At 36.4% G+C, this 23,135-nt stretch overlaps 1 protein-coding gene across 6 annotated transcripts; it reads left to right on the top strand.

Annotated features, from left to right (window-relative positions):
- Positions 1 to 47: 47 nt before the first annotated feature.
- On the top strand, positions 48 to 21,169 carry LOC117402334 (E3 SUMO-protein ligase ZNF451). Of its 6 annotated transcripts, XM_059023961.1 has the most exons (16): positions 48 to 183; positions 871 to 906; positions 2,230 to 2,319; positions 3,272 to 3,352; positions 3,480 to 3,605; positions 10,911 to 11,022; positions 11,158 to 11,302; positions 11,631 to 11,757; positions 12,783 to 12,942; positions 16,306 to 16,453; positions 17,046 to 18,610; positions 18,931 to 19,104; positions 19,474 to 19,604; positions 20,099 to 20,285; positions 20,499 to 20,561; positions 20,886 to 21,169. In XM_059023961.1, exons 3-16 carry the CDS (start codon positions 2,239 to 2,241, stop codon positions 20,930 to 20,932), a joined length of 3,147 nt encoding a protein of 1,048 aa, XP_058879944.1. In that variant the 5' UTR covers positions 48 to 183; positions 871 to 906; positions 2,230 to 2,238; the 3' UTR covers positions 20,933 to 21,169. The 6 variants fall into 6 exon arrangements, with proteins under 6 accessions (XP_058879944.1, XP_058879948.1, XP_058879945.1 ...); XM_059023962.1 differs by lacking the exons at positions 48 to 183; positions 871 to 906 and adding an exon at positions 1,219 to 1,346 and having other exon boundaries at positions 10,914 to 11,022; XM_059023963.1 differs by lacking the exons at positions 48 to 183; positions 871 to 906 and adding an exon at positions 1,219 to 1,346 and having other exon boundaries at positions 16,312 to 16,453.
- The last annotated feature ends 1,966 nt before the right edge of the window (positions 21,170 to 23,135 follow it).

The following is a 23,135-nucleotide window of genomic DNA, read 5'->3' as shown; positions in this document are numbered from 1 at the left end:
TACAGCTAAATGCTGGAGAGGATCTGCATGAGCTCAGAGCTGCAGTACAGAAATGTAAAGGGATCAAGCCCAGAACTAGTTCTGCCTCAATCCATCAGAACCTGGGTTATCAAATGGCAATCAAAACATCCTGGGATTTGTAGAAGACAACAATAATAAAGTCAAGTGTGTCATCGTTAACTGGTAAGAATTAAGCCGTGCAAAGGTAGCTTATAGGTGGTTTAAAAATAGTACCTGACTTTGGGACTTTGTATTATTTTAAGCGTTAAATTGTATAGAAATATTTCGTGATTACCCTAAATTGCATCTTTCTTTTAACTACTGGCGCAGTGGCCAGTCACATTGCAGCATTGCGTCGTTATTCACTGTATGTGGCTTCTGTCGCCCTTTTCCTCCAAAAATATGTGTCCTTAGTTTTAAAAATAATTTTGCTCTTCTTGCAGTGTTCTAAACCAAGTCATTTGTAATAAAAGGCTCATATTAAATTAAGTTAAAACCCACGATGTTCAGACGCAGTGCACTTTACTGTGGTTGTCATTTTGTACCAAAATACCTTTATTATTATTATTATTATTATTATTATTATTATTATTATTATTATTATTATTATTAATAATAATAATAATAATAATGTATTTGAAATACAGTCAAGTTATATCAACAAATTATATAACCTACAAATTATAGTAAACATAGGTATATACTGTATATGTTGAACTATTTAACCCATAGTGGGCGCTTTGCGTCACGGTGAATTTTGGAAAACAGTTCCTCTGGGCAAGCCGATAGACAACTTGACCGCACATGATGCCAGGAAACTTGTAGTGCTCTGTTACAAATAATATCCCTTTCTTCTTTATTGCTTTTTAGGCCCCGGCTGACTGTAACCACTCCGTCAACACAAAGGTATTCCATAGTCAATTACTGGTATATAATCTCACTGTGCTCTCAATACGTATTTTAAAATCATAATCTTGTTACATTTAATTTATTATATTTGTATTTATTTGTAGTTGTGTGTATATATATATATATATATATATATATATATATATATATATACACAACTACAAATAAATACAAATATAATATATATATATACACACACACACACACAACTTTTACATTTTAGAAATTTAAGTAAAATGTTGAGGTTTCGTCGTCCCTGTCATCTCCTGGAACATAATCCAGCCAGGCATGAAGAAAAAACTGCATTACCCAAAGGTCTGTTCTCGGCACGTGGTTCGTTCTTGTCTCGCACAAGTTGAAGTCCAGCGAGCCCCGGGAAAAGCTGCACCGTGCTTGCTTGGTGGTTGCATTGCAACATTATAAAGCGGGAAGTACTGGTTTGTGATTTTTAGGCTATTATTTTTTTGTCATAATTTGTTGTTAAAATATCTTTGTTGGTTTGAATAGAAACAATTTCTATCTAGGATATTCTGTCTGAGAACTGTAACGTTTGAGCTTCAGTGTGCAAGAAGGCCTCATTATTGAGTTTGCAGTTTTGTCTATAGCATTGCTTTGTTTACAAACATTTCTCTCTAAATGATTAACTTTTTTTTAATTTTGCGCTTTCAGTTGTTTACTAATAGTACATATCTGGTTTTGTATGGTAACTAACTACTATATTAATCAGCAAAGTTGGCCATTCAGTGTATACTGCCGTCCATTTTATCAGTTTTAATGTATTATTATTATTATTATTATTATTATTATTATAAATTCCGACAAATTCCGATAACTTCCGACAACGTGATGATAGCGAACGAAATGGAAATAAGTAATAGGTAACTTACTTATTTGAGTTAGGGTTGCAGGTACAAAAAACCGTGACATCTGTAACGGAAATACGGTTGTTAAAAGTTGAAACTGTAGAAATCATATAGTCATCCAATAGGTACATTGATAATATTACTGTTATAGCATTGACAACCAATTAAATTTAAATATTAAGTTATCCCGTTTCTAATTTTATGCTTCCATGTCTATGTAGATTACTACATGGAAGCATAAAATTAGAAACGGGATAATTTAATATTTAAACCAGGGTCTTCTAGTGTCTAGGCAAGGCATATTGACATTCCGGTACATCTTCTTCAAAACCAGGACGATCTAGGGAAAACGGGGACAGGAGGCAACCCGACCTGGAACTGTATAGTATTTCTGTATTAACCGAGTGTCCAGTGTACCGATGGTACCCATCTCAATTTCAAAGTTCTTTTGTTGCAGGATAACCGTATGCATGTAATGATGTCGAAAAATGACAGTGTAGAATCGGTTGGTAATCGTGACAGCGAAGATGAGGTGCAGTTTGTTTCTGTAAGTATTTTGTACAATTGACAATATTACGACCTCAAAGGGAACAGGGAGTTGTTCAGAGTGTACTGTAAGGGACTGAGCGAGTTGGTCTTGTCTGCACTTTACTTTATGATGCAAGGAAGGTAGGATAATATATTTTATTTAGAATATAAACACGTTACACATTGTCCATACTTTAAACAAAAGGGATCTCATTAAGACTCCTATTGTATAGCAATTTCTCCCATTCCAGATTATTATTGTTGTTGTTATTATTATTATTTAGTCATTTTAGCAGATGCTTTTTATCCAGATAGACTTACAGAGACTAGGGGGTGAACAATGCATCACAACTGCTGCTACAGAGTCACATACAATAGCACCTCGTTTCACGTCTTATCCAAAGGACGGAGCATAAAGGTTAAGTGACTTTCACAGGATCACACACACTGAGTTGGTGGCTGAGCTGGGATTGAACTGGGAACCTCCTGGTAACAAGCCCCTTTCTGTAACCACTCGACCACCAAGCCTCCCTATATAGGTAATAAGCTGCTGTGCAACGAGAGTCTTATTGTCCCTGAACAAGCTTTACAGATCTGCAATTGGAACATTAAACATCATTTAGAACAAAACATATAAAGCAATTGTAATTGCTGTAAATTGGATTACAGCATCGGTTTTTGACTTTGCTCAGCTTTACCTAGCATCTGTGTATCTTGGAGGAAGTGGAGGTGTTGAGTGTACAGATTTAATTGATGCATTATTGGATGAGGATTGAAGAGATCAGAAAGGCTTGTTATTGTGTAGTTAATCTGTTATTGAATGTATCTATGCAAAAGTGAAGTTTCTCCCATGTGTTTAAATTGAAATATTGCTGTGTTGCAATAATTGTTTTGTTCTGTCATTTAGGCTATTCTGTAGTTTTAAGTTTTGAAATAAATACATCCTTGATATTTGACATTTATTTTAATAGGACAGTGTTTCGAGACCAGTGTTGGAATGCATTGATTTGCTCAGTGATGAAGACGAGGCGGGTACATCTGTTCAGACAAGCGTGAGTATGCTTCTGAGTGCTGCTGGTCCAATATTTATTTAATCTGTCTCTTGCTGGTATTGAGAAATATGACACTTTGACCTACCAGCTGTGTAGTCTTTACCTGTTGTTCACTATAACTTTTCAGAGTAAAGTGAGACCGAAAGACCACATTGACAGGCAGAAGGAAAGAGTTACTTCTACGCTGGATCGACTGGCCCGCCATGTTGCTGTTGAGAAACAGGAGAGAGAAGAGAAAAACAAAGCCTTTAGGGTAAGTTATGTTTATTGAAATGTCATTCTTACAATGGTAGTATACAGTAAGCATATAAATCGATTATAATTAGTGGTGGGTACCAATATAGATATGGATAGGATAGCGCCATCGTTCGATGTCGATAATTTCCATATCATGGGATTTAAAAAAAAAAAAAATACCCTTGCAGAGATATACTTTTTTATTGCTAATACTGTTTAATACACAAGCAGTATAATCAAATTTATTTTATATTAAGATACAAACAAACATCAGTGTTATTTAACCTTTTCATTTCATTGGGTGGCGTTTTTGTTTTCTTTTTCTAAGAACCTGATTTAACAAATGTATTTCAAACATTCAATAGCTGTGAATCAAGAAAAACAACAAATCCAAAACCTGTGTACCCTCGCTCGTATGCGCTACATCCCGTTTCTTCACCTGTTTCCTCTCACCGGCCAATCCCTTACCGGAAACTATCCTGTTTTCAAAAAGTGAGCGCATCAACTAATTAAGAAAACCAGGATTGTCTTTTTAAAAGGGATACTCGCCTAAAAACAACTTTACACAGACAAATCCAGTGGTGTAACTTTGGTTTCAAAAGGGGGGTGGACAGTTACTGTAGCTGGTGCATGCACGAATATTATTCTATCTGAAATAATAAAATATGTTACAAACAAGTATAACAACATTGCATCCCTTCTATGTCTAATTAAAAGTTCCAAAGACATTCCTGCGGCAATCATTCAAAACAATACATTGTTGGCACAATGTTATCATGAGTGATGAGTGTGGCAAATAGCTGTAGTATTCAGTCCCTTCTGAGTCATAGAAATACAAAGCCATGACTGGTCTTTGAAGAGCACTGAAGCTCTGCTTAGATCGGAGCCTGGATCCAGGATCAGATCCCTTTATAACCGGCCCCTGAGGCAGCGTTGAGCTCTAGAGCATGTGTGGCATAATGCAGGTTTAATGAGAGAGATGAGAATTGCCCTTGAAATATATTTCTACAAACATTGAGGTTTCCCCACAATTGAAATACTTAACATAAATACAGTTCTGCTATTACAGTTATGCTTGTACTATATTGGAAAAGGGTGTTTTAAAAAAGTATTTCAGCTTCCATCCACTTACAATATGCAGATGTAGCTTGAACCTCAAACCGCAGTGTATCGACGATAATGCAAATAACACCGAGCTCCAGACAATGAGTTTCAAACTTTAAACATGTTCCTGTTTACAGGTAAGAACTCAATTTTACTATGATGAATACGATAATGCTCGTTATGCTAATAGTTTTTATTAGTTTAAAAATGTTTAGTAAAATGTGACCAAGAGTGAGTTTTTGGGACATTGATAAATAGATATGCAAGAGTCTGTGCAATGTATTTAAACATGCAAAATAATTTAGAATCAGTAATATATCGTGATTAATTTGGTATAATAATTGTGTAAAAAGTTCTTGGTAATGTATTAAGTTTTTGTTAACGTCTATTTATTTGCACAAGGCACAAAGGTCATTTTGCTGTTAAGTTTACTGTTTCAATTTAAAATGAAAAGTTAAACTGTAAGTAGACAGAAACCTCAATGTGATAGCATTAGTAAATAACACAAGCTATGGTGAATTACAAACTTAAACCATTTTCCTGTGTTTTGGATACATCAGCGTAGTGCATCCTTCTCTATCTTTGTCCATCCGTTTGCCATTTTTTCCCAACATTACTGTGATCTCAGGCTGTATACAAATTTTCCAGCCTGGGTCTTTTAAACTACGTGCCACGTATGTTCACTTCTCATTGGTCAGTTTCCCTAGTTAAGGTGTATGCAGCTCCAGGATCGGATCAACATTAGGGATCAGTGGAGCCCAATCCAGATCTGTGTAGTAAAACACCATCTCATGATTCGGCTCCAGTGATCCCAGATCCGATCCCATTTGACTGCTATACTGACTAGTGATTATACCAATAAATTATTGTGAAATAAGTTTTAGTACTCCTGCAATGTGAGGGGGACATTTTCCCATCATAGAAAAAGTGAAGGGGACATGTCCCCCATGTAAATTACGCCTGTGGGAAAATCAGCTTAAATAATTTGTATTTTATTTATATAATAAGTAATATGTTTTCTTCCATTCAGGACGTGCTTTGTCTGGCCAGGCTTACTGCTGTTCAAATTAAAAACCGCAGGTGAAACATTTATGGTTCCACCTTTGGTACTCGAGTCACCACAAGGTACCAAGCGCTATTTGCATGCTGCATTAAGCACTAGTGGCATTGCTTTGAGATATGCGCATGCGTCAGTGGTTCATTGCATTTTGTCTGTGTGATTACTTATGCTATTAATGTATTTTTAAAATGTGAACTTTCGGTATTATAAATGAGGAGTATTTTTAAAACACATCTCAAAATAATGCAACATTCGGCACCGTACTTAATACTTTGAGGTCCGTATTTATACACAGAGCAGCTAAAGATTACATTTCTTCCGGAATGGCTAGAACATGAACAACCCTGAAGTCTGTGTGCAGTAAAGTATAGAAATATTCCGGTTTTGAGGTGGCTGGTGATGGAATAGTAAAACCATAGAACAAGACCTTGTTTTTCTCCATGGATATTGTGAAGCGAAACACCATTAAGCTAAAGTAAGTTATTGGTTTTCATATGTAAATATCTGTTAACGTCTATATTGTATATATGTTTGATATTGCAATTGTTATATTTTTCTGTGTTTTGGAAGACTTTCATATTATCGATAGACAATTCATATTGTTGCCCACCCCTAATTTATAATATACAAAAATAAAGACCTTGTACTAAAGTAGTGTACCAATAAATCCCTGTATACATCCCTGTTTTGTTGACAGAAGAACCTTAGGAAATTAGTCATATTTCCTACATTTCACTTTCTAGCACAGGTACATAACTTAACCCTTTGCAGTCCATTTATTAAGTGCGTGTCAGGCACGTCGGGTCCAATTTATTTTCACACGCGCAGTTAATTTTAGAAGCGCTGTTTAAAAGTATTTTTTTCCACAGTCAAATGGGTTTAAAAGGCCCTGCATAACAACAAAGCACTCACTAGGCATCTCCAGCCCCGCCCCACCCTTTCGTTCGCTATAGCTTTCACCTATATAAGAAATAAATAATAATAATAATAATAGTCGTACATACCGATCAATCATCTCCTGATCACTCGTTTTATCACCAAACTCCTCAATAATGCGATCCAAGTCATTATTTTATTACTATAACATCTCAAAAAAGCTCTGCAAATGTCCGTGTTCTCTGTGCGCTGACGCACTATCAGCCAGCTTGTTTACTTATGACCGCCCCATTATCTGATGCCAGGGCCATGTATGACTATTCATGAGATACAGCTTTTTTTTTTTTTTTTTTGACTTGTCTCGGCTCAGCCATTGAATGGTTTTCTCGGCTTTTTCCGGAGCAAAAACGACTAGAAACCCGTTTTTTGCGTTTCTATAATGATGTCGGACAGAGTCCGACAATGGACCTGATAGGAATAATTGCAATGTCGGACCAGGTCTGACAATGGACCGCAAAGGGTTAAAGCTATCAAGACATTCTCTTCATAGCTTAAAGTTAAAATTGTATTGTGACCATATTAACAGGTTGGCAGCACCAGTGGATCACAAACCGGTATTTTGAGATCACAGGTTTACAGGTGATCAACTTTTCACAGTTGCTTATAATGTCTCCTGGGGCTTCTGGTTTGAAGTAGCTTTGGTGAAATTACAGAAGTTGCTTCCTTTTGAGAGGTCAAAAATAATTTTTTTTTTTATACTGTCATATTCTGTTGTGTGCTTTTTTAGATTTCTTATAACTGCTATGCTAATATTGCCATCTAGTGTAAACAGAAATGAATTGCACCCCTTATCTGTGTGCTGCATGTTTATTTGTTTTAAAACTGTACAAACAAGACAAATCAGTTACATTTTTCAGGTTACATACCTTGTGTATGAACAATTTGTCCAACACTTTGCACAAGGTTACATAATTGTATGTCGCTGGATGTCATGACTTGGACATAGCACATATGACTTAAAAGAAAACAAGTTATCACTTTTATAATAATTGGTGAGGACCAAAGGGGAGACCATGACCTTGTAAATACAATTGACTAGTGGAGCAAGCGGCAATCTAATTTTTTATCAACGATAAAGTGCACTAATGATTATATTAAATTGTAATAATAAAAAAACTATTTTAACAGAAGTAATTTCTATCTGAACTATGGTTGTTCATTACTATTAACATTTTATTTCCAATGCAAAACATTTTAATCTCACAAATCCTGACTAATTTGCTACCGTACTAAATTCAGCTTCTTTTTGTATAATAAAATCCCCAACTCCATTTGCAGAAATGCAGCCCCAAACTTACAAGGAACCTCCACCATGCTTCACTGTTGCCTGCAGACACTCATTCATGTACTGCTCTCCAGCCCTTTGGCGAACAAACTGCCTTCTGCTACAGCCAAATATTTCACATTTTGACTCATCAGTCCAGAGCACCTGCTGCCATTTTTCTGCACCCCAGTTCCTGTGTTTTCGTGCATAGTTGAGTCGCTTGGCCTTGTTTCCACGTCGGAGGTATGGCTTTTTGGCCGCAAGTCTTCCATGAAGGCCACTTCTGACCAGACTTCTCCGGACAGTAGATGGGTGTACCAGGGTTCCACTGTTTTCTGCCAATAGTGAGCTGATGGCACTGCTGGACATCTTCCGATTGCGAAGGGAAGTAAGCATGATGTGTCTTTCATCTGCTGCAGTAAGTTTCCTTGGCCGACCACTGCGTCTACGATCCTCAACGTTGCCTGTTTCTTTGTGCTTCTTCAAAAGAGCTTGGACAGCACATCTGGAAACCCCTGTCTGCCTTGAAATTTCTGCCTGGGAGAGACCTTGCTGATGCAGTATAACTACCTTGTGTCTTGTTGCTGTGCTCAGTCTTGCCATGGTGTATGACTTTTGACAGTACTGTCTTCAGCAACCTCACCTTGTTAGCTGAGTTTGGCTGTTCCTCACCCAGTTTTATTCCTCCTACACAGCTGTTTCTGTTTCAGTTAATGATTGTGTTTCAACCTACATATTGAATTGATGATCATTAGCACCTGTTTGGTATAATTGTTTAATCATACACCTGACTCTATGCCTACAAAATCCCTGACTTTCTGCAAGTGTACCTAGAAGAATTGATGCTGTTTTGAAGGGAAAGGGTGGTCACACCAAATATGGATTTGATTTAGATTTTTCTTCTGTTCACTCACTTTGCATTTAGTTAATTGATAAATATAATCTATTAACATGTCTATTTTTGAAAGCATTCTTACTTTACAGCATTTTTTCACACCTGCCTAAAACTTTTGCACAGTACTGTGTGTGTGTGTGTATGTGTGTGTGTATATATATATATATATATATATATATATATATATATATATATATATATATATATATATATATATATATATATATATATATATATATATATATATATATTTTATATATATATATATATATTATATATATATATATATATATATATATATATATATATATATATATTAATTATATTATATAATTTGGTGGTAAAACACGGGGCAGGGTCATTAATGGAAGGTATGTGAGGGCAAGTTTGATGGCAGATTATGCCCTCTCGTTACCGGGAGTAAGATGGCCAACCCAGGGGAACCTACACCTCCAAGATGTCCTTTCAATAGGAAATGATGTCATCATGAAAGGCCCATCTCAACATAAAAAAGGCTGATTCACAAAGTCAGTTAGAAGGAGTAGAGGAGAGCTTTGTGCTGAGAGACAGAGAGAGAGAGAGCTGTTTTTTGTGAATACCCGTGTTTTGACCTGCTTTTGTTTGACTACCTCAATTGATACCTGATCCCAGATTGTGCTGAGAACCTGATTTTGTGCTTGTTTTTTGTCTTTTGCAGATTGTTTTATCATTATAAATAAACTCCGACGGGTGCCGTCCTGATTTCAAAGAACATTGTTGTATGGGAGTTTATTTTTACATATTTTTTGCTACTGTTACGTGCGTGCACATTCACGCCCACACAGTGAATTTGCCACATAATAAAAATATATATATTTTATATAGCGCCTTTCATAGTGGACCACCATCACAAAATGCTTTACAAGATAGTAAAGGCTAATACATTAATACAAGGCTAGGATGTTGACTTAAAGCAAGCAAGGGTGGGAGCATCACGCACCAAAGCTGGGAGAGTTCCAGAGAGCCCTTGAAGTTAAGGAAGCATTCTCCAAGTGTGGTGCACTTTTGCTTGGGGATAACAAGCAGGCCAGAGTTGCAGTGCAGCTATTTCTTAACTGACAGCATATCAAGGTTTTACAGAAAACAATAACAGCGGCAGGTATACCTCAGTAACAACTGCAGTGACTATTCTTCCCAGGAACTAAATCGGAAAGAAAACCTAACGTCATGTGCCTTCAGTACCAAGTCCGTAGTCAGATATGAGGCACCTGAGGCACTGGCCTCGGATAAAATCATACTAATGATTTATTTTACACATTGTTTTGCCGCAAAATAAAATGCATTTCATCCCTCAAAATGCCTAGGTACAAAATTAAATCAATATGAGAAGCATTACTCTTGCACTTACGAAACCTTTACCGATTGTTTTGGGTTAAATAAAAATATATATTTGTTTCCTCCTTTTGAAATATTTCTTTGGCAAAATCAGTTTTGCTTTTTTTGCTGCTTTGGTAAAGAAATTCCACACAAGACTCCTTTGCTGGATGCCATGTTTTAAAACAACAGCAGAATATGGCAATAGGTGTCGCAAAGAATCACAGCGTGCAGTGCATTGAACGTTAACTGTATTCAAACTGAGGCGTATTATTATTATTATTATTATTTCGATGTTTCCAGTACTTGAAGGATACACAAGTCTACACATCCAAAGGGACTAAATGTATGTGTACTATATAGTATTTAAATATGTGTGTTGTGTGTGAGTTGTTTTGTTTTTATTATCCGAAGAACAGTATTTTTCACGACGGGTACCTGGTTCCGGATTTTCTACCCGTGCCATATAACTAATATAATAATTATTATTATTGTTTGTAATAGATCAATACAGATCTAAAACTGTTTAGTTTTCTTTGGTGTACGCAATAAGGGTTTTACTCATTCTGCTAGAGCGGTGGGCATCCTGGGCTGTACTGGTCAGGCTACTATGTCATTTGTGCAGCTTTTTTATTTTTATTTTTTAAAGAGCATTTCCTTTCCCAATAAAGAGATACAGCTCATATAGAACTACTTTTTTTGGTTTCAGGAGAAGATGGACTCTCAGCATGCCCATGGTTTGCAGGAACTTGAATTTATCCAAGGACATTCTCATAAAGAAGAGGCCAAAAGATGTGTTGATCACTGGTTGAAAATGCCAGGTATTGTACAGATTAAAATAAACATATACTTCCATAAACTGGTGAATTCTGAATTGTGAACATTGTTCTTGAACATGTAGCATGTATTAAGCTTAATATGTTTTTTGTGTTTATATATTTATTTCTTATATACAGGCCTTCGACCAGGCTCTATAAACTCTGGATTCAGAGGTTCTTTGAGATGTGGAACCTTGCCGAATATGAAGCCAGTTATGTGCCCTGTAATGAACTGCAATCGAATGTTTGATAATGGGCCTCTTCTAGTTGGCCATCTGAAAAGGCACGTTTTCTATAAAAGTTAAACTTTTAAAAGTCAATCTTCATAAATGGAATAGTTCTCTTTATTCACTTGCATACTACTTTTACAGTTTCTCCCAAATATATGTATATGTTCCACTCCCAGTCCAGGTCATTGGGTCAAATCGTCAGTTGTTTTTCATAAAATAAACCAGAGCTGTAAGTGAAAGGGTGTGATTGAATGATATGCACCACATTTACTTTATGTTTCATGTTTTCTTTATTCCTGAATTGACTGTATATACAGTAATATCTTAGATTCAACAGAAGCTTTTTGTTTCACTGAAATATGACTTGTTTTATCTTTTTAGATTTGACCATTCTCCCTGTGATCCCACTATTGCACTCAAGGGCGCTCCATCAATTTCCTTTGCATGTGTTGCTTGCTGCAGGCGATACCCATCTGAGGATCAATACAATGTCCATAGGAATACTAAGGTAACAGCTGTAAGGATACACTATCCTGGCTCTTTCTTTCTGTGAACATCAGGGTGAAATTGATGGGTTGGCTTTCTTTTAAATTGGTTACTGTTTTTACTTTGGCTTTTTATTTATTTTAATTTCTGTTGTTTTCAGTGGATGTTACACTGTAGTCTTAAGTACAATTTATTGATGCTTTTCACATTTGGTTTTCTATTCAATTGATCTAAATGGTAGTGGATCTAAATACCACCATTTATTAAATATAGGTAGGGCTTGAACTTTTAGTTTTTTTATTTTCCAAATCTCTACCTCCTTGTAAATGTTAATTAGTAGTTGTTAAGCTGTCTCTGCATCCTAATAAAGAGTAATACTAAATAAAGACCAGGTTTAAGAATTTTTTTCTTTGCTAGAAATCAAGGATTTTAAATTATGGACTTGCTGGGTATTTTATGCTGAAAAGAAAATCTGTCAGGACAACTCAGTTAAACGAGTGAAAATAACAAAAGCACAACGCTAAACTAGGCGACTGCAAGAATGAAATGCAATTAGGAACAGTGATGAGCAATTACCTCAGTTTGAAATAAAAATTAAACAAAATAGAATCCGGACCAGTCAATATATGAAGGTAAAAACAAGTTGCATTGTTTTCTAATTAACAGCTTTTTCTGAGTTTAGTCAAAGATTTTCAGCAAAGGATAATTGTGACTTTTGAGACTTATGTTTCAAAGGCTAGAACATGTTTTAAGTCCTTTTTAATCAATAAAACTGGACCCTCCCTGACCCATGCACCTACAAATGCCTTATTTTTTAATGTCCAAATAGTGATGTTATTTAGGTCATTTAGTTTAAGGACCAATGGGAAATGTATGTCAAAACAGGTGGTTGATTGTATGCTCACAGTTTGTTAAAAAGTGAACAATTTATCCCCGAAAAGCATCCCTAAAGGTATTTAAAAGTATTTGGCTACAAATGATTACAATTACCCAATTTAAGAGTATGTTTATTATTAATGATGTATGAGAATTACTTCCTTTTTTCAGATCAAATCTGTGGATGCAGATGGGCATTCCAGCACTCAGCATTGTCAGGAAGTTCAGTGTTTTGCTTGTCCCTTTTGCTACCTTCTTTTCAACGTAAGGGATGAATGTTTGCAGCACATGTCTGCAAAGAATCACTTTCAGCAATCTATTAAACTAAGCGGTAGGTTTGGATTTGTTTGCTTTTGTGCTATTTCAGAACCACCTGAAATTCCTGTTAGAGTAATTGTCATGTGTAACAGGGTTAACCCCAATAACCGAGGGAATGTGAAGTAACAAACCATAAAAACAAGTTAATAATCTGAATACAAATAAAGCAATAAATCTGAACCACAATTAAGTACAAAGATTGAGAAATATGCTGAGAATCCCTCATGTAGAAATTTAAACAGTGGCTCCTTGATTTTCATTTCAGAAAATTTTAAATTGATTTTAGGATCATCAAGGCCCTGCAATAGAAGACTGGCTGGAAAAAGAACTGGTATTTGCTAAAAAAAAAATCGATGAAATACTCTGATGCAAAATATTTTCTTTCACTCCACTTAAATATACCCCTACTACTTTAAATCACACAAGTTGTGTATTAATACTTGTACTGTGATTCTTGAAATGTATTTTTGTTTACGACTGTAAGTCGCCCTGGATAAGGGCGTCTGTCAAAATAATAATAATAATAATAATAATAATAATAATAATAATAATAATAGTTATACGAAGTAGTGTGCAAAACTTTGGGACCACCCCACTAAAAATTACATTTGGAGGCTGTAAACAAACTGGAATGTAAGTGCATTGAGTGCAGATAGCTGAACTGTGGAAGAATGCAGTAGACATCCATATATAATCAACAATAGTTTAAATATTGTCTTTCAGAGATTGTCCTTTCTATTTCATTTATCTTTTATCCTGAAGCTATTCATAAATAATTAGTATTCCTCAATTTATTTGCATATTACTCTCTTGTTGCGTACTGTAATGGGTAATTACATTATTATTATTAATTTAGCTGCTGCCTTTATCCAAGGCAACCCATCTAGTTATTGATTATTATTTATTTAGCTTCAGTCTCAAATAACTCTATTTAAATACATAGGCGATAATATTTGTAATGTTGGATTTATACAACACAGGGAATTAAGGCTTAGGCTATTCAAATATGAACGGAATGAAAAAAGCAAAACAAGATTTATACTGTATAGCGAGCAAGTAGCTGAAGCTGCTTCTGAACAAAATAAATCTATACTGTACTGTTAACAAGTAAAAAAAAAATAGTAAAAGAAAAAAACACTTGTTTAATAATGCAAATGCTTGATTTGCATAAAATAAAAATTGAGCGCCCTGTCCCGACCTTATGAAAGACTCCAGTACCGAATTGGTGTCAAAGGTATCTTGTCTTTCATAATAATACATCAAAAACAATATTTATAACAATTTGTGAATTTTACGAAGACAATAGAGTTGAAAAATACTGTTCAATTGCTCCATCTTTTTGGTTGACTGGGCGTAACAAACCTACTGTTGGACACCAATGTGGAATATGCAGAGTTAAACTGATTCCCGCATCAAGCCAGTATTATTACAAAGACACAATTTAAAATAAACAAACAAACTTTGGTGATTGATGTAAAATACTGCTTTATAGCATTAGTGGAAAGTATGGACATTTTTAACACAAACTGCGGTACTGATGTATCATGTTCTGATAAAGCGAACAGGGAGCAGTTAATTGTTGTAATTTTGGATATAGATAACTTGTATTTAATGAGAGCGCAACAATACACATTTACACATCTTAATTGAAGGTACATGTCACAAATACCATTTTTTTCATGATGTGCACTATTTGTCAAGATTTTTAAATATACTTCACATAAAATAATGCATTTATGTTTGTGTTTAACGTACCAACATTTTGTGGGTGGTTTAGTTCATATTCGGAGGAAACAAGTAGAGCAAAAACAGCCTTAATATTTTGTTCCGGTCAGAAACGGTAAAATTGTTAAATAGTCCCTGTTTTGTGATTGTGGATGAGATGTTAAATCAGTGTCATATTGTAAGTGACTCTGCATATAATGCACAGTTCACAGCCTACCTCTGTAAAGCGCTTTGTGATGATGGTCCACTATGAAAGGCGCTGTATAAAAATAGATTATTATTATTATTATTATTATTATTATTATTGTATCGCCTTTTTTACAAAACTGCATCTTGTGTTCAGCAAGATAATAGCAGAGTAGGCCTAATTTATTAGGTTGTGTTAGCACCATTCAAACATAAAATAAACAAGCTTATGGATTATTTGTTTAATCATTCTGATTATGTGTATCACGTTTTAAATGGTAATACTAATTGCTGATCTCTTTTTTTAAACCTGTTTTTTTGTACATTTATCATGTTTTGAGATGACAATATAAAGAAAATAATGAGTTATCTGCAATAAATGAGAAATTAGTTACTTTCACCTCTGACACACATTAATAGTTTGTTGATATACTTTTATAGGGAGGGGGAGGGATGCCGAAATTTGGTATGACACTGTCAGGAGACAAGGGATCAGCTGATATCCCAGCATGCTTTTCTTTTTAAAGGAGACAGTCTATACATGACAACTGCCACAATATCTCTTAAAACGAATACGCTTTTTTTTTTTGGTACAATAATACCCTAAAATAATCGTAATATTTTTTAATAAAAGTAGCCGGCCAAATATGGTTTGACGGTGGACCACACCGGTCGCCGGCTTATTTTCAAAACCCTACATATCAAACCAGCTCGATGGAACCAAAGATTTTTTCTGGAAGATGTCAAGTAATAAATAGGACCTCCAAGTCAGGATGATGACTAGGAGAGATTTGTTGTTGTTAAAGGCATGTTAATTTACCAATATACAGTATGCTTTATCAATTAGCCTAATAGACGAGTTTGTAGCATTTAATTGCAAAAAAATGTAGCATTCCTTTGAATAAATGGCTCTTGTATGTGTAATTGAGGTTGTATCTTTGTAAATGCATCTTTTTTTTTTGTTTGTTTTGTTTTGTTTTATTTTTTCCTCAAATTGAGGGTGGGTCTTCATGTTAAATTCAAGGGCGTCTTAAATTCAAAGGAATACGGTATGGACTATTCACTAAATAATGCTGTCTTGGTATCTTAAATTGAAAAAGAAAAAAAGTAATTTGCAGGAATGTATGTCGTCCTGGACACCCAGGATCATCTAGACCAGGGGTGGGCAATTCCGGTCCTGGAGGGCCGGTGTCCCTCCTGGTTTTGTTCCAACTGTTCTCTAAATCACTTAATTAGACCAATAATTGGTAATAATTGGTCCAATTAAGTAATTTAGTGCAAAGTTGGAACAAAAGCCAGGAGGGACACCGGCCCTCCAGGACCGGAATTGCCCACCCCTGATCTAGACCCTTAAGTTCAGAGAGCCAACATGATACTTGCCATGTTCACTACTTTCTGATCATGGTCTGTATTTAATGTCGCTTGATATTGTGATTATCCTAAATTGTATTTTCCTTTGTGACAGCAACAGAAAATACTCCAGCTCCTATTCCTATTCCAGCATATGCCAAGAAGCTTCTGATCTCCTTATGCAAAGATGTTCCCTTCCAGATTAAGTGTACATCTTGTAAGCAGGTGTTGAACTCGCACATGGAGGTGACGGCACATTTTAGGTAAACTGTTTATTTTGAATTATAAACCTCACAGTTTGTCTCAGCCAGTCGGGTTCCAAGAAGAGTGGTCATCATTCCATGTTAGATGACCGGAAAAGCCTAGAATTTAAAATTTAAAAAACCATCCGCCCATACTGTTGTCACCGGCATTCTTAGATTAACAACACTGAACACAAATAAGTGACAACTTTTGATTTTAACATTGCAGGAAAATTAACCTTTTGTGGAAGGTTCTTTTCAGATCAAATTTGTCTGTACAGCATTTTCAATATCTGGGGTTTGGCAGTCTGCTGAACCAGAATGATGAAGAAAAGCCCAAATTGAAATGAACATCTTTACATGAACAGTATACAGTAGTTCTTTCAAGACAACTTCACATTGATTAACATTTAAACTAGATATTAAAAAGAAAACAGTAAAGAGATGAAAAAAAAATTAAAAAACAAAAGAAAGCAGGTGTGGCGGCATTGTGTACATGTTTAAAACAATGTTTGTTTCATGAATAAGACTATATATATATATATATATATATATATATATATATATATATATATATATAGTATAACATTTTTTTTTTTATTATTGTTTACAGAACTAGATGCCGAAATGCTGGCCCAATAGCTGTCTCTCGCAAAAGTGTTGTCCAGGTTGCTATGGTATTCAGAGTAAAGGGGCATTGCTTAGGCTGCTCCAGACTCTTCATGGGTGAAAGTGAGATGAAAAGCCATGAACATCTAACTCAGCATAAAGTTGAGGTTGTATCTTCCATGGAGAAGGCTGTCTTACTATTCTGTGATTTCTACGAAAGAAGCAAAAATCCCTCTGACCTTCGCTTGGTGTTGAATATCTCCAGACCAAAATCGTCTCTGCTTAAGAGACACCTGAAGCAAGAACCTGAGAGTAATGGTTCAGGGGCCTCCGGTGCAAAACGCATTGGATCCAGTGAAGGCAATAGCCAAGAAACAATCTCCCCTGGGTCCAGATCTGTGGTGTCAGCCTGGTTCTGTGAGTGCAACCAGCATTACAGTACAGAGGTGGCGGTTGAGAAGCACATTATTGCAGTTAACCAGATATTCTACAAATGCGCAGTTTGTGGAAAGCAGGCTGGGGATCCGGCTGTCATTGGTTTACACATGAGCCGATTTCATGGTGGGGCACACCTGAACAACTTCCTGTTCTGGTGCCGAAGTTGCAGGACTGAAATGCCTAGAAAAGAGGATATCATGTCCCATGTGATGGACTTCCACAGTGGCCATGGTTTTTACTATGAGAAAGAGGTTCTCGAGGAAGTGCCTTCTCCCTCCACATCTAAATCCTCAACTACCTTTTCAGAACAAAGCGGTAGCACAGGACAAACTCCAACACCAAGTCCAGCAATCTCAGACCCTGCACCCAGCGGCAAATGGCTGTGCAGGATCTGTGAGGAGCTCTTTGTTTCCAAACAAGCTGTATACAATCACTGCAAAGATACAAACAGCCATAGGTTCCAAAAGTATGTCTGCGGCCACTGTAAACAGCGTTTCCTGAAAGTGGAAACCCTCTATCGTCACTTTCAGGATGAGCATGAGGGTGAGATTGATGTTAAGTACTTCTGTGGGCTTTGTGATGGCCTGCAATATGACACTGAAGAAGAGTTCCTAAACCACTACCAGTCATATCACAGCAAGGATTATGTATTTGTGGCAGAACGAAATGCATCTCCCCTCCAAAACCAAGGAGCTACAGACCCTGAAACCAAAATGTCCTGTGGATGTAAGGTGTCCCATTCTAACAAGTCAGAAAAGCATATCGCTCACCAAAAATGCATGGAAAACCTGATTCAACAGAGCAAGCTGTGGTTCCGATGTAGCTTGTGTATAGCAACAACACAAAATCTGGAAGCCATGCAAAAACATACGGAAAAGATTCATGGGGTCACAAAAAACAAAAGTTGTTTTTCAGTTTGCTGTGGTTCATGCAGTAAGAAGTCATCTGATCTTATTGGTGGCCACAATCATTATCATTCAAAGCACTGCGTTCCCCAGTCTGGATGTACTGTGAGCCCTGAAAGCAAAACCACCTCTTCTGGTGTTCCTGCCAGTCCTATGCCTGAAGAACAGCAGCCAAGTTCCACACCAGTCAAGTCGTCCAAATCTGGTATCCTGCCAGGATTGAAAGGTAGTTTGCTTATCACTCAGCCAAATTAACCCACATCTGAGCAGTAGGCGCTTCGCTTACAGTCCTCGCACAATGAGCATAAGTAGGTTAATTTGGTTTTTTTCTCCACAAGTAACTGCTATTCATTTTATTTAAAAGTTCGTCTGTGGAATATTTTTTTGCTGTTTCACATTATTGTTTAAGTGGTTAAACAAAGGCAGGGATAGGACAGTAAATACACTTCTTATGACTGTTTTTATATAATTGAGTTAAAATTGCAATAACAATATCCCATACATTTGTTATGGTATCACTATAACAAGTTGTATTTCATCAATTAGAAAATGAGAAGTGTGAGAAACCTGCCCAGGAAGAGTCCAGACATGAGCTTCCAGACATGGACTATCTCATGACCACGACCCACATTGTGTTTGTTGACCTAGACAACTGGCCAAGTTTTTTCAGTCTTCTGCCAGGATACTTAAACCAGGGCATATTTGTTTGGGGATTTAAAGGTAAGGCAGACAAATAACCTAAAAGTGTGTCTTTATTCAGATTGAATATTTGTGTAAATAACTTTTGTTAGTGTTCAAGCCTCCCGGAGGGGCGGGGGGCAGGCACTGACAGAGAGGGGTAAAGGCTATGATATTAGTCAAATACTGTATCTACCCGTCAAAGGGACAGATACCTGAAGATTAGTATTGCCATTGCATTTTGATTATTTAATATTAAGAATGTCCCACTTACAGAAGGTGCTTCTATGTTTTTAGGGGGTGCTATAACAGCCATACATTATGGTTGGTGTCAGCAAACTGTTACAGTTATGGGTTAGTGATATTAAGTTTAATTTTGTACAATTTTCAACCCAGTTCCAACTTTTACAGGTGGGAAGAACATTTGGAGAACACCAGACAAATGCAAAGTCTACAATTATCTTGTGAACACTGGATGTTTCTTCCTTCATCCACGATGTAGAAATAGAAAAGATACAGATGATTTTTCCATCAGCATGCATGTTAGTAATGCATTTATTTGGTTTCATGATTCACAAGAAAAGTACACCTGTTCTCCACAAAGAAAGGAAGCAAAAAAATAAATGTTTTAAATAAGTGGGTTTTTGTGTGTAGCTAGAATAAACCGAGACATTTTATGTTCCATAATTTTAAATGGTACCAAGTTATTTTGGGAAGACACTGCAGCCCTAAACCAAAACTGAATGTAGGTCTGTTTAGGGAATGTCATAATACTGCAAAATCGTTTTCACATCGCTAACACCGGACTGGCTGAGCTATTTACTTTATTCATGGTATCACTTGTTAGTGAAACAAATAAACTTTTTCACTAATTATCATATGTACATTTTTATGGCAACTCATACCAATGAGTGTCTACCTATATGTAGTTTGTCTGTATCACTTTGGCATATGTTTGTTATCCTGTACTACCGAGGACGCTCAAAATTTACTTTTAGGTGGGCAGTGTAATGGTTTTTTGTCTTTCTGTCTGCAGGCTGGACGACTTGATGAGCAGCTGCCCAAGCATATTCAATTTACCATTCTTTCTGGAGAGAAGGGTTTTCATGAGTTTGAGCTGCAGTTTCTTAAAACCATGCGGACCACACATATCCTTAACCCTCACCAGCGAGAAGGGGATATGATGTGTGCGCTGCTAAACAGCATTACAGACATTGGCAAAGGTTTGGCTGCAGCAGAGATCATGATAGGATGATTTAAATAGCTGTCTGTTACAATCAAACATAGTGCTTTGTATTTTCTTGGGGGGGGGGGGGGGGGGGGTCTGAAATGTGGTGTTAAGGTGCATGCATCTAAAAACCTAAATCTAAATATGTTTCTATTGCAGAAGCTAAAAATAACTGAAACTTGATAGACTGTTTTTTGTTTTTTTACAGATAGTGACGACGACATGACTACAGTGAAACTGAGTTTAAAGGAGAACAACAATAAAGGACAGGGTGTGTGATTTTTTTTTTTGTTTCCCTCCCCACTTTTGCCATATAGCTGAAGTGTTTGAAATTGTAGTTTTTATATTTGAATCCTGGGGATACTTTGTTTTTGGTCTATACCTTCAAAATGCATGTTTTTGTTAAGGTGCAGGACAAAACATTTTAGCATCTTTCCAATGGGAATTATGATGTAATGCATTTGTGTTTTTTCTGTTTGTATCATGCATATGAAGAACTATAGAGATATAGATATGATGTGAACTTGAATGGCATCTGTTTTGTGTGAATCTGAACAGTGCATATTGCTCATATTTGTGATGTATTTCCACCCAGATGCAGAAATAAAAGAAGCCATCGTGAAAGAAGCTTCCAGGAAATAATCCTTGTAATATAAATATATGTATAATGTGTCCATATTTATGTATTGCAGAACCCTTTAAATTACACTAGTTTAGTTTGAATACCTTTATTTTTCCTTTACACGTTCATACAGAATGTATTTTACATGTTTGACAATATATATGTGGCTATAAAGCAAGTTGAGTATGTGTTATTACAACTGTATGTTGGAATGCCTCATCAGGTTAAAGATTGTGAAATAAAGTATTACATTTTTATATATAGTTTTTTTTTATTTATTTTAAATTACATGCAAGAACCGTTCGACTGATATGAAGCCGTGATATGGTGACTTTCTTTTCTTGCAAGGGCTTCCCCCCCCCCATTCCGTCCTGACAATAATATCTGCTAAATCCCGATTTAATTCCCAAGTCATGCACTTGCTCTCTGTCTTGTGTTTTTTGTTTGCGTACACAGCTGACAAAACGCTGCTGACCATTTCACCCTCGACACTGCTGGACAAGCTTACTCACTCCGAATTCTCAAATGCTAAATTCGGTATCGCTACACAGCCCGGCAGACTGCGACTTAATCATTTAAATCTGATTCTCAATTTAGATTTGAAATGGCTACCTCCACCTGCCTTCCAGACTATATGGCCGTTGCTAACGGTCCGTCCACCCGCTGGCCACGCAGCACTGTAGACCTCACTTGTCATTTCCATTTCTGCCATCTGCTTCCCTGTGTGTCGCCAGGCTATCGCTTGCATTGTGCTTTGGTTGTGAGAAACCTTTTTAGGGGCGGTTCGTCCTGGTTTGTTTTTGTGTTTTGCTTGAAAGAAAGCATTCGGCTGGAGCATGCCTTTCAGCTTCATGGTGCCCGCTTCTGCTCCGCTGTGCTCTGTGTTGTGCTCTTGCTTGCTGTCCCGAGCCTGCCGCCTCGGCCCCAGTGGCCCCGGGACTCTTTTTCCAGCTCCACGTTATTTTAAAGACAATGACAAGATTGTGAAAGCTCTTTGAAAAGTAAATTGCATCCAAACGGGTAGTGATTGTTTTTCTCCATTTACCATGTCGAATCGAATTCTCCAATGGGGACTACATTTCTCTTCCTGGATAATCCGTCAAGTAGATGGTTTAAACTCCTATTGGTGGATAGTTCGTGTACTAGATTTTAACATACCCAGACAACCTTCAATAAAGAAAATCACACACTCATTTTTTTTAACAGTTTAACAAATCGGTGTGTGCAGTCCTTAATTTGTAATGAAGGAGGTGCCGGGGCTCAAGCAAAGATTTTAATTTTAATTCTGAAACTTATGACTGAACGTGCGTTGGTATTATTGTCTATACACTCGACTACTACTAGTGTTTACAGTCACGTTCAATTGTATCATATATACAAAGTAGCAAGCCTATCTGGTTCTTTTTTTTTTTTTTTTACTGATTTATGGCAATTTTAATACTACACAGAGACTTTATACTAGCTCAGGCTGTCGTACACAGTATATACAGGTGTCTGAGATCGATATGGTAAATATAAAGATACCGGTAACAGTATACAATAAGGTTTCTTACCTTAGTCGTGTTTTCAGCGTAAACTGCTTTATACGGCCCTCTTAATTTGTTCCCAGATGATTTCTTTCAACAGCACAGATAAAATATTCAGAACTATTTGAATGTCACAGGCTATCTTTTTAGTTATTTAAAAAAATTTCCTTGGTGCTTGATTGATTTTGCTGTTTTATTATTATTATTATTTTAACGACCATTACTTTATGCAGCACCACACTATTTTAATTTTAACTTTGTTACACAAATTCCAGTTTTTATTTATCTACTATCGGACGTCTCCTATTCTCGTCTCGCGGGAATCGATGCGGTGAACTTGGGTGATGTGTTGACAGACTTGTAGTGTGTTTTGATCTGTGTTGTTGCCTAAACTGGGTGAGTAACGATACTGCAGCAATAATCTTTTAGAAACATATAACATTTAATATCTTTGTGTTCTATGATAACAATGCAAACCTTTCGTACCACATTAAAACCCCGGATCGCTGCGCTGCTACTACTAGCATCTCTCGTGCACGAAAGGACTTTTAGAATGCCCCCCGGCATTTAGATAGAAAAAACTTATTTACGTCAAGTTATTAGAGAGAGAGAGAGAGAGAGAGAGAGAGAGAGAGAGAGACTCATTTCTCAGTTGCAGATTGGTTGCTGTTTCTGATACTTAGATATAGTAAGTTCC

Source organism: Acipenser ruthenus, chromosome 5, assembly GCF_902713425.1.
Source record: "Acipenser ruthenus chromosome 5, fAciRut3.2 maternal haplotype, whole genome shotgun sequence".
Taxonomy (NCBI): domain Eukaryota; kingdom Metazoa; phylum Chordata; class Actinopteri; order Acipenseriformes; family Acipenseridae; genus Acipenser; species Acipenser ruthenus.
This window is presented reverse-complemented; position numbering and strand designations above follow the sequence as displayed.

Bases quoted from the DNA above. Each gene is read 5' to 3' on its own strand.
- LOC117402334 (XM_059023961.1), top strand. From the start codon at position 2,239: ATGCATGTAATGATGTCGAAAAATGACAGTGTAGAATCGGTTGGTAAT. The intron at 3,606-10,910 runs GTAAGTTATGTT...TTTTGGTTTCAG, and splicing joins AGAAAAACAAAGCCTTTAGG to GAGAAGATGGACTCTCAGCA. The intron at 18,611-18,930 runs GTAGTTTGCTTA...TTCATCAATTAG, and splicing joins TATCCTGCCAGGATTGAAAG to AAAATGAGAAGTGTGAGAAA.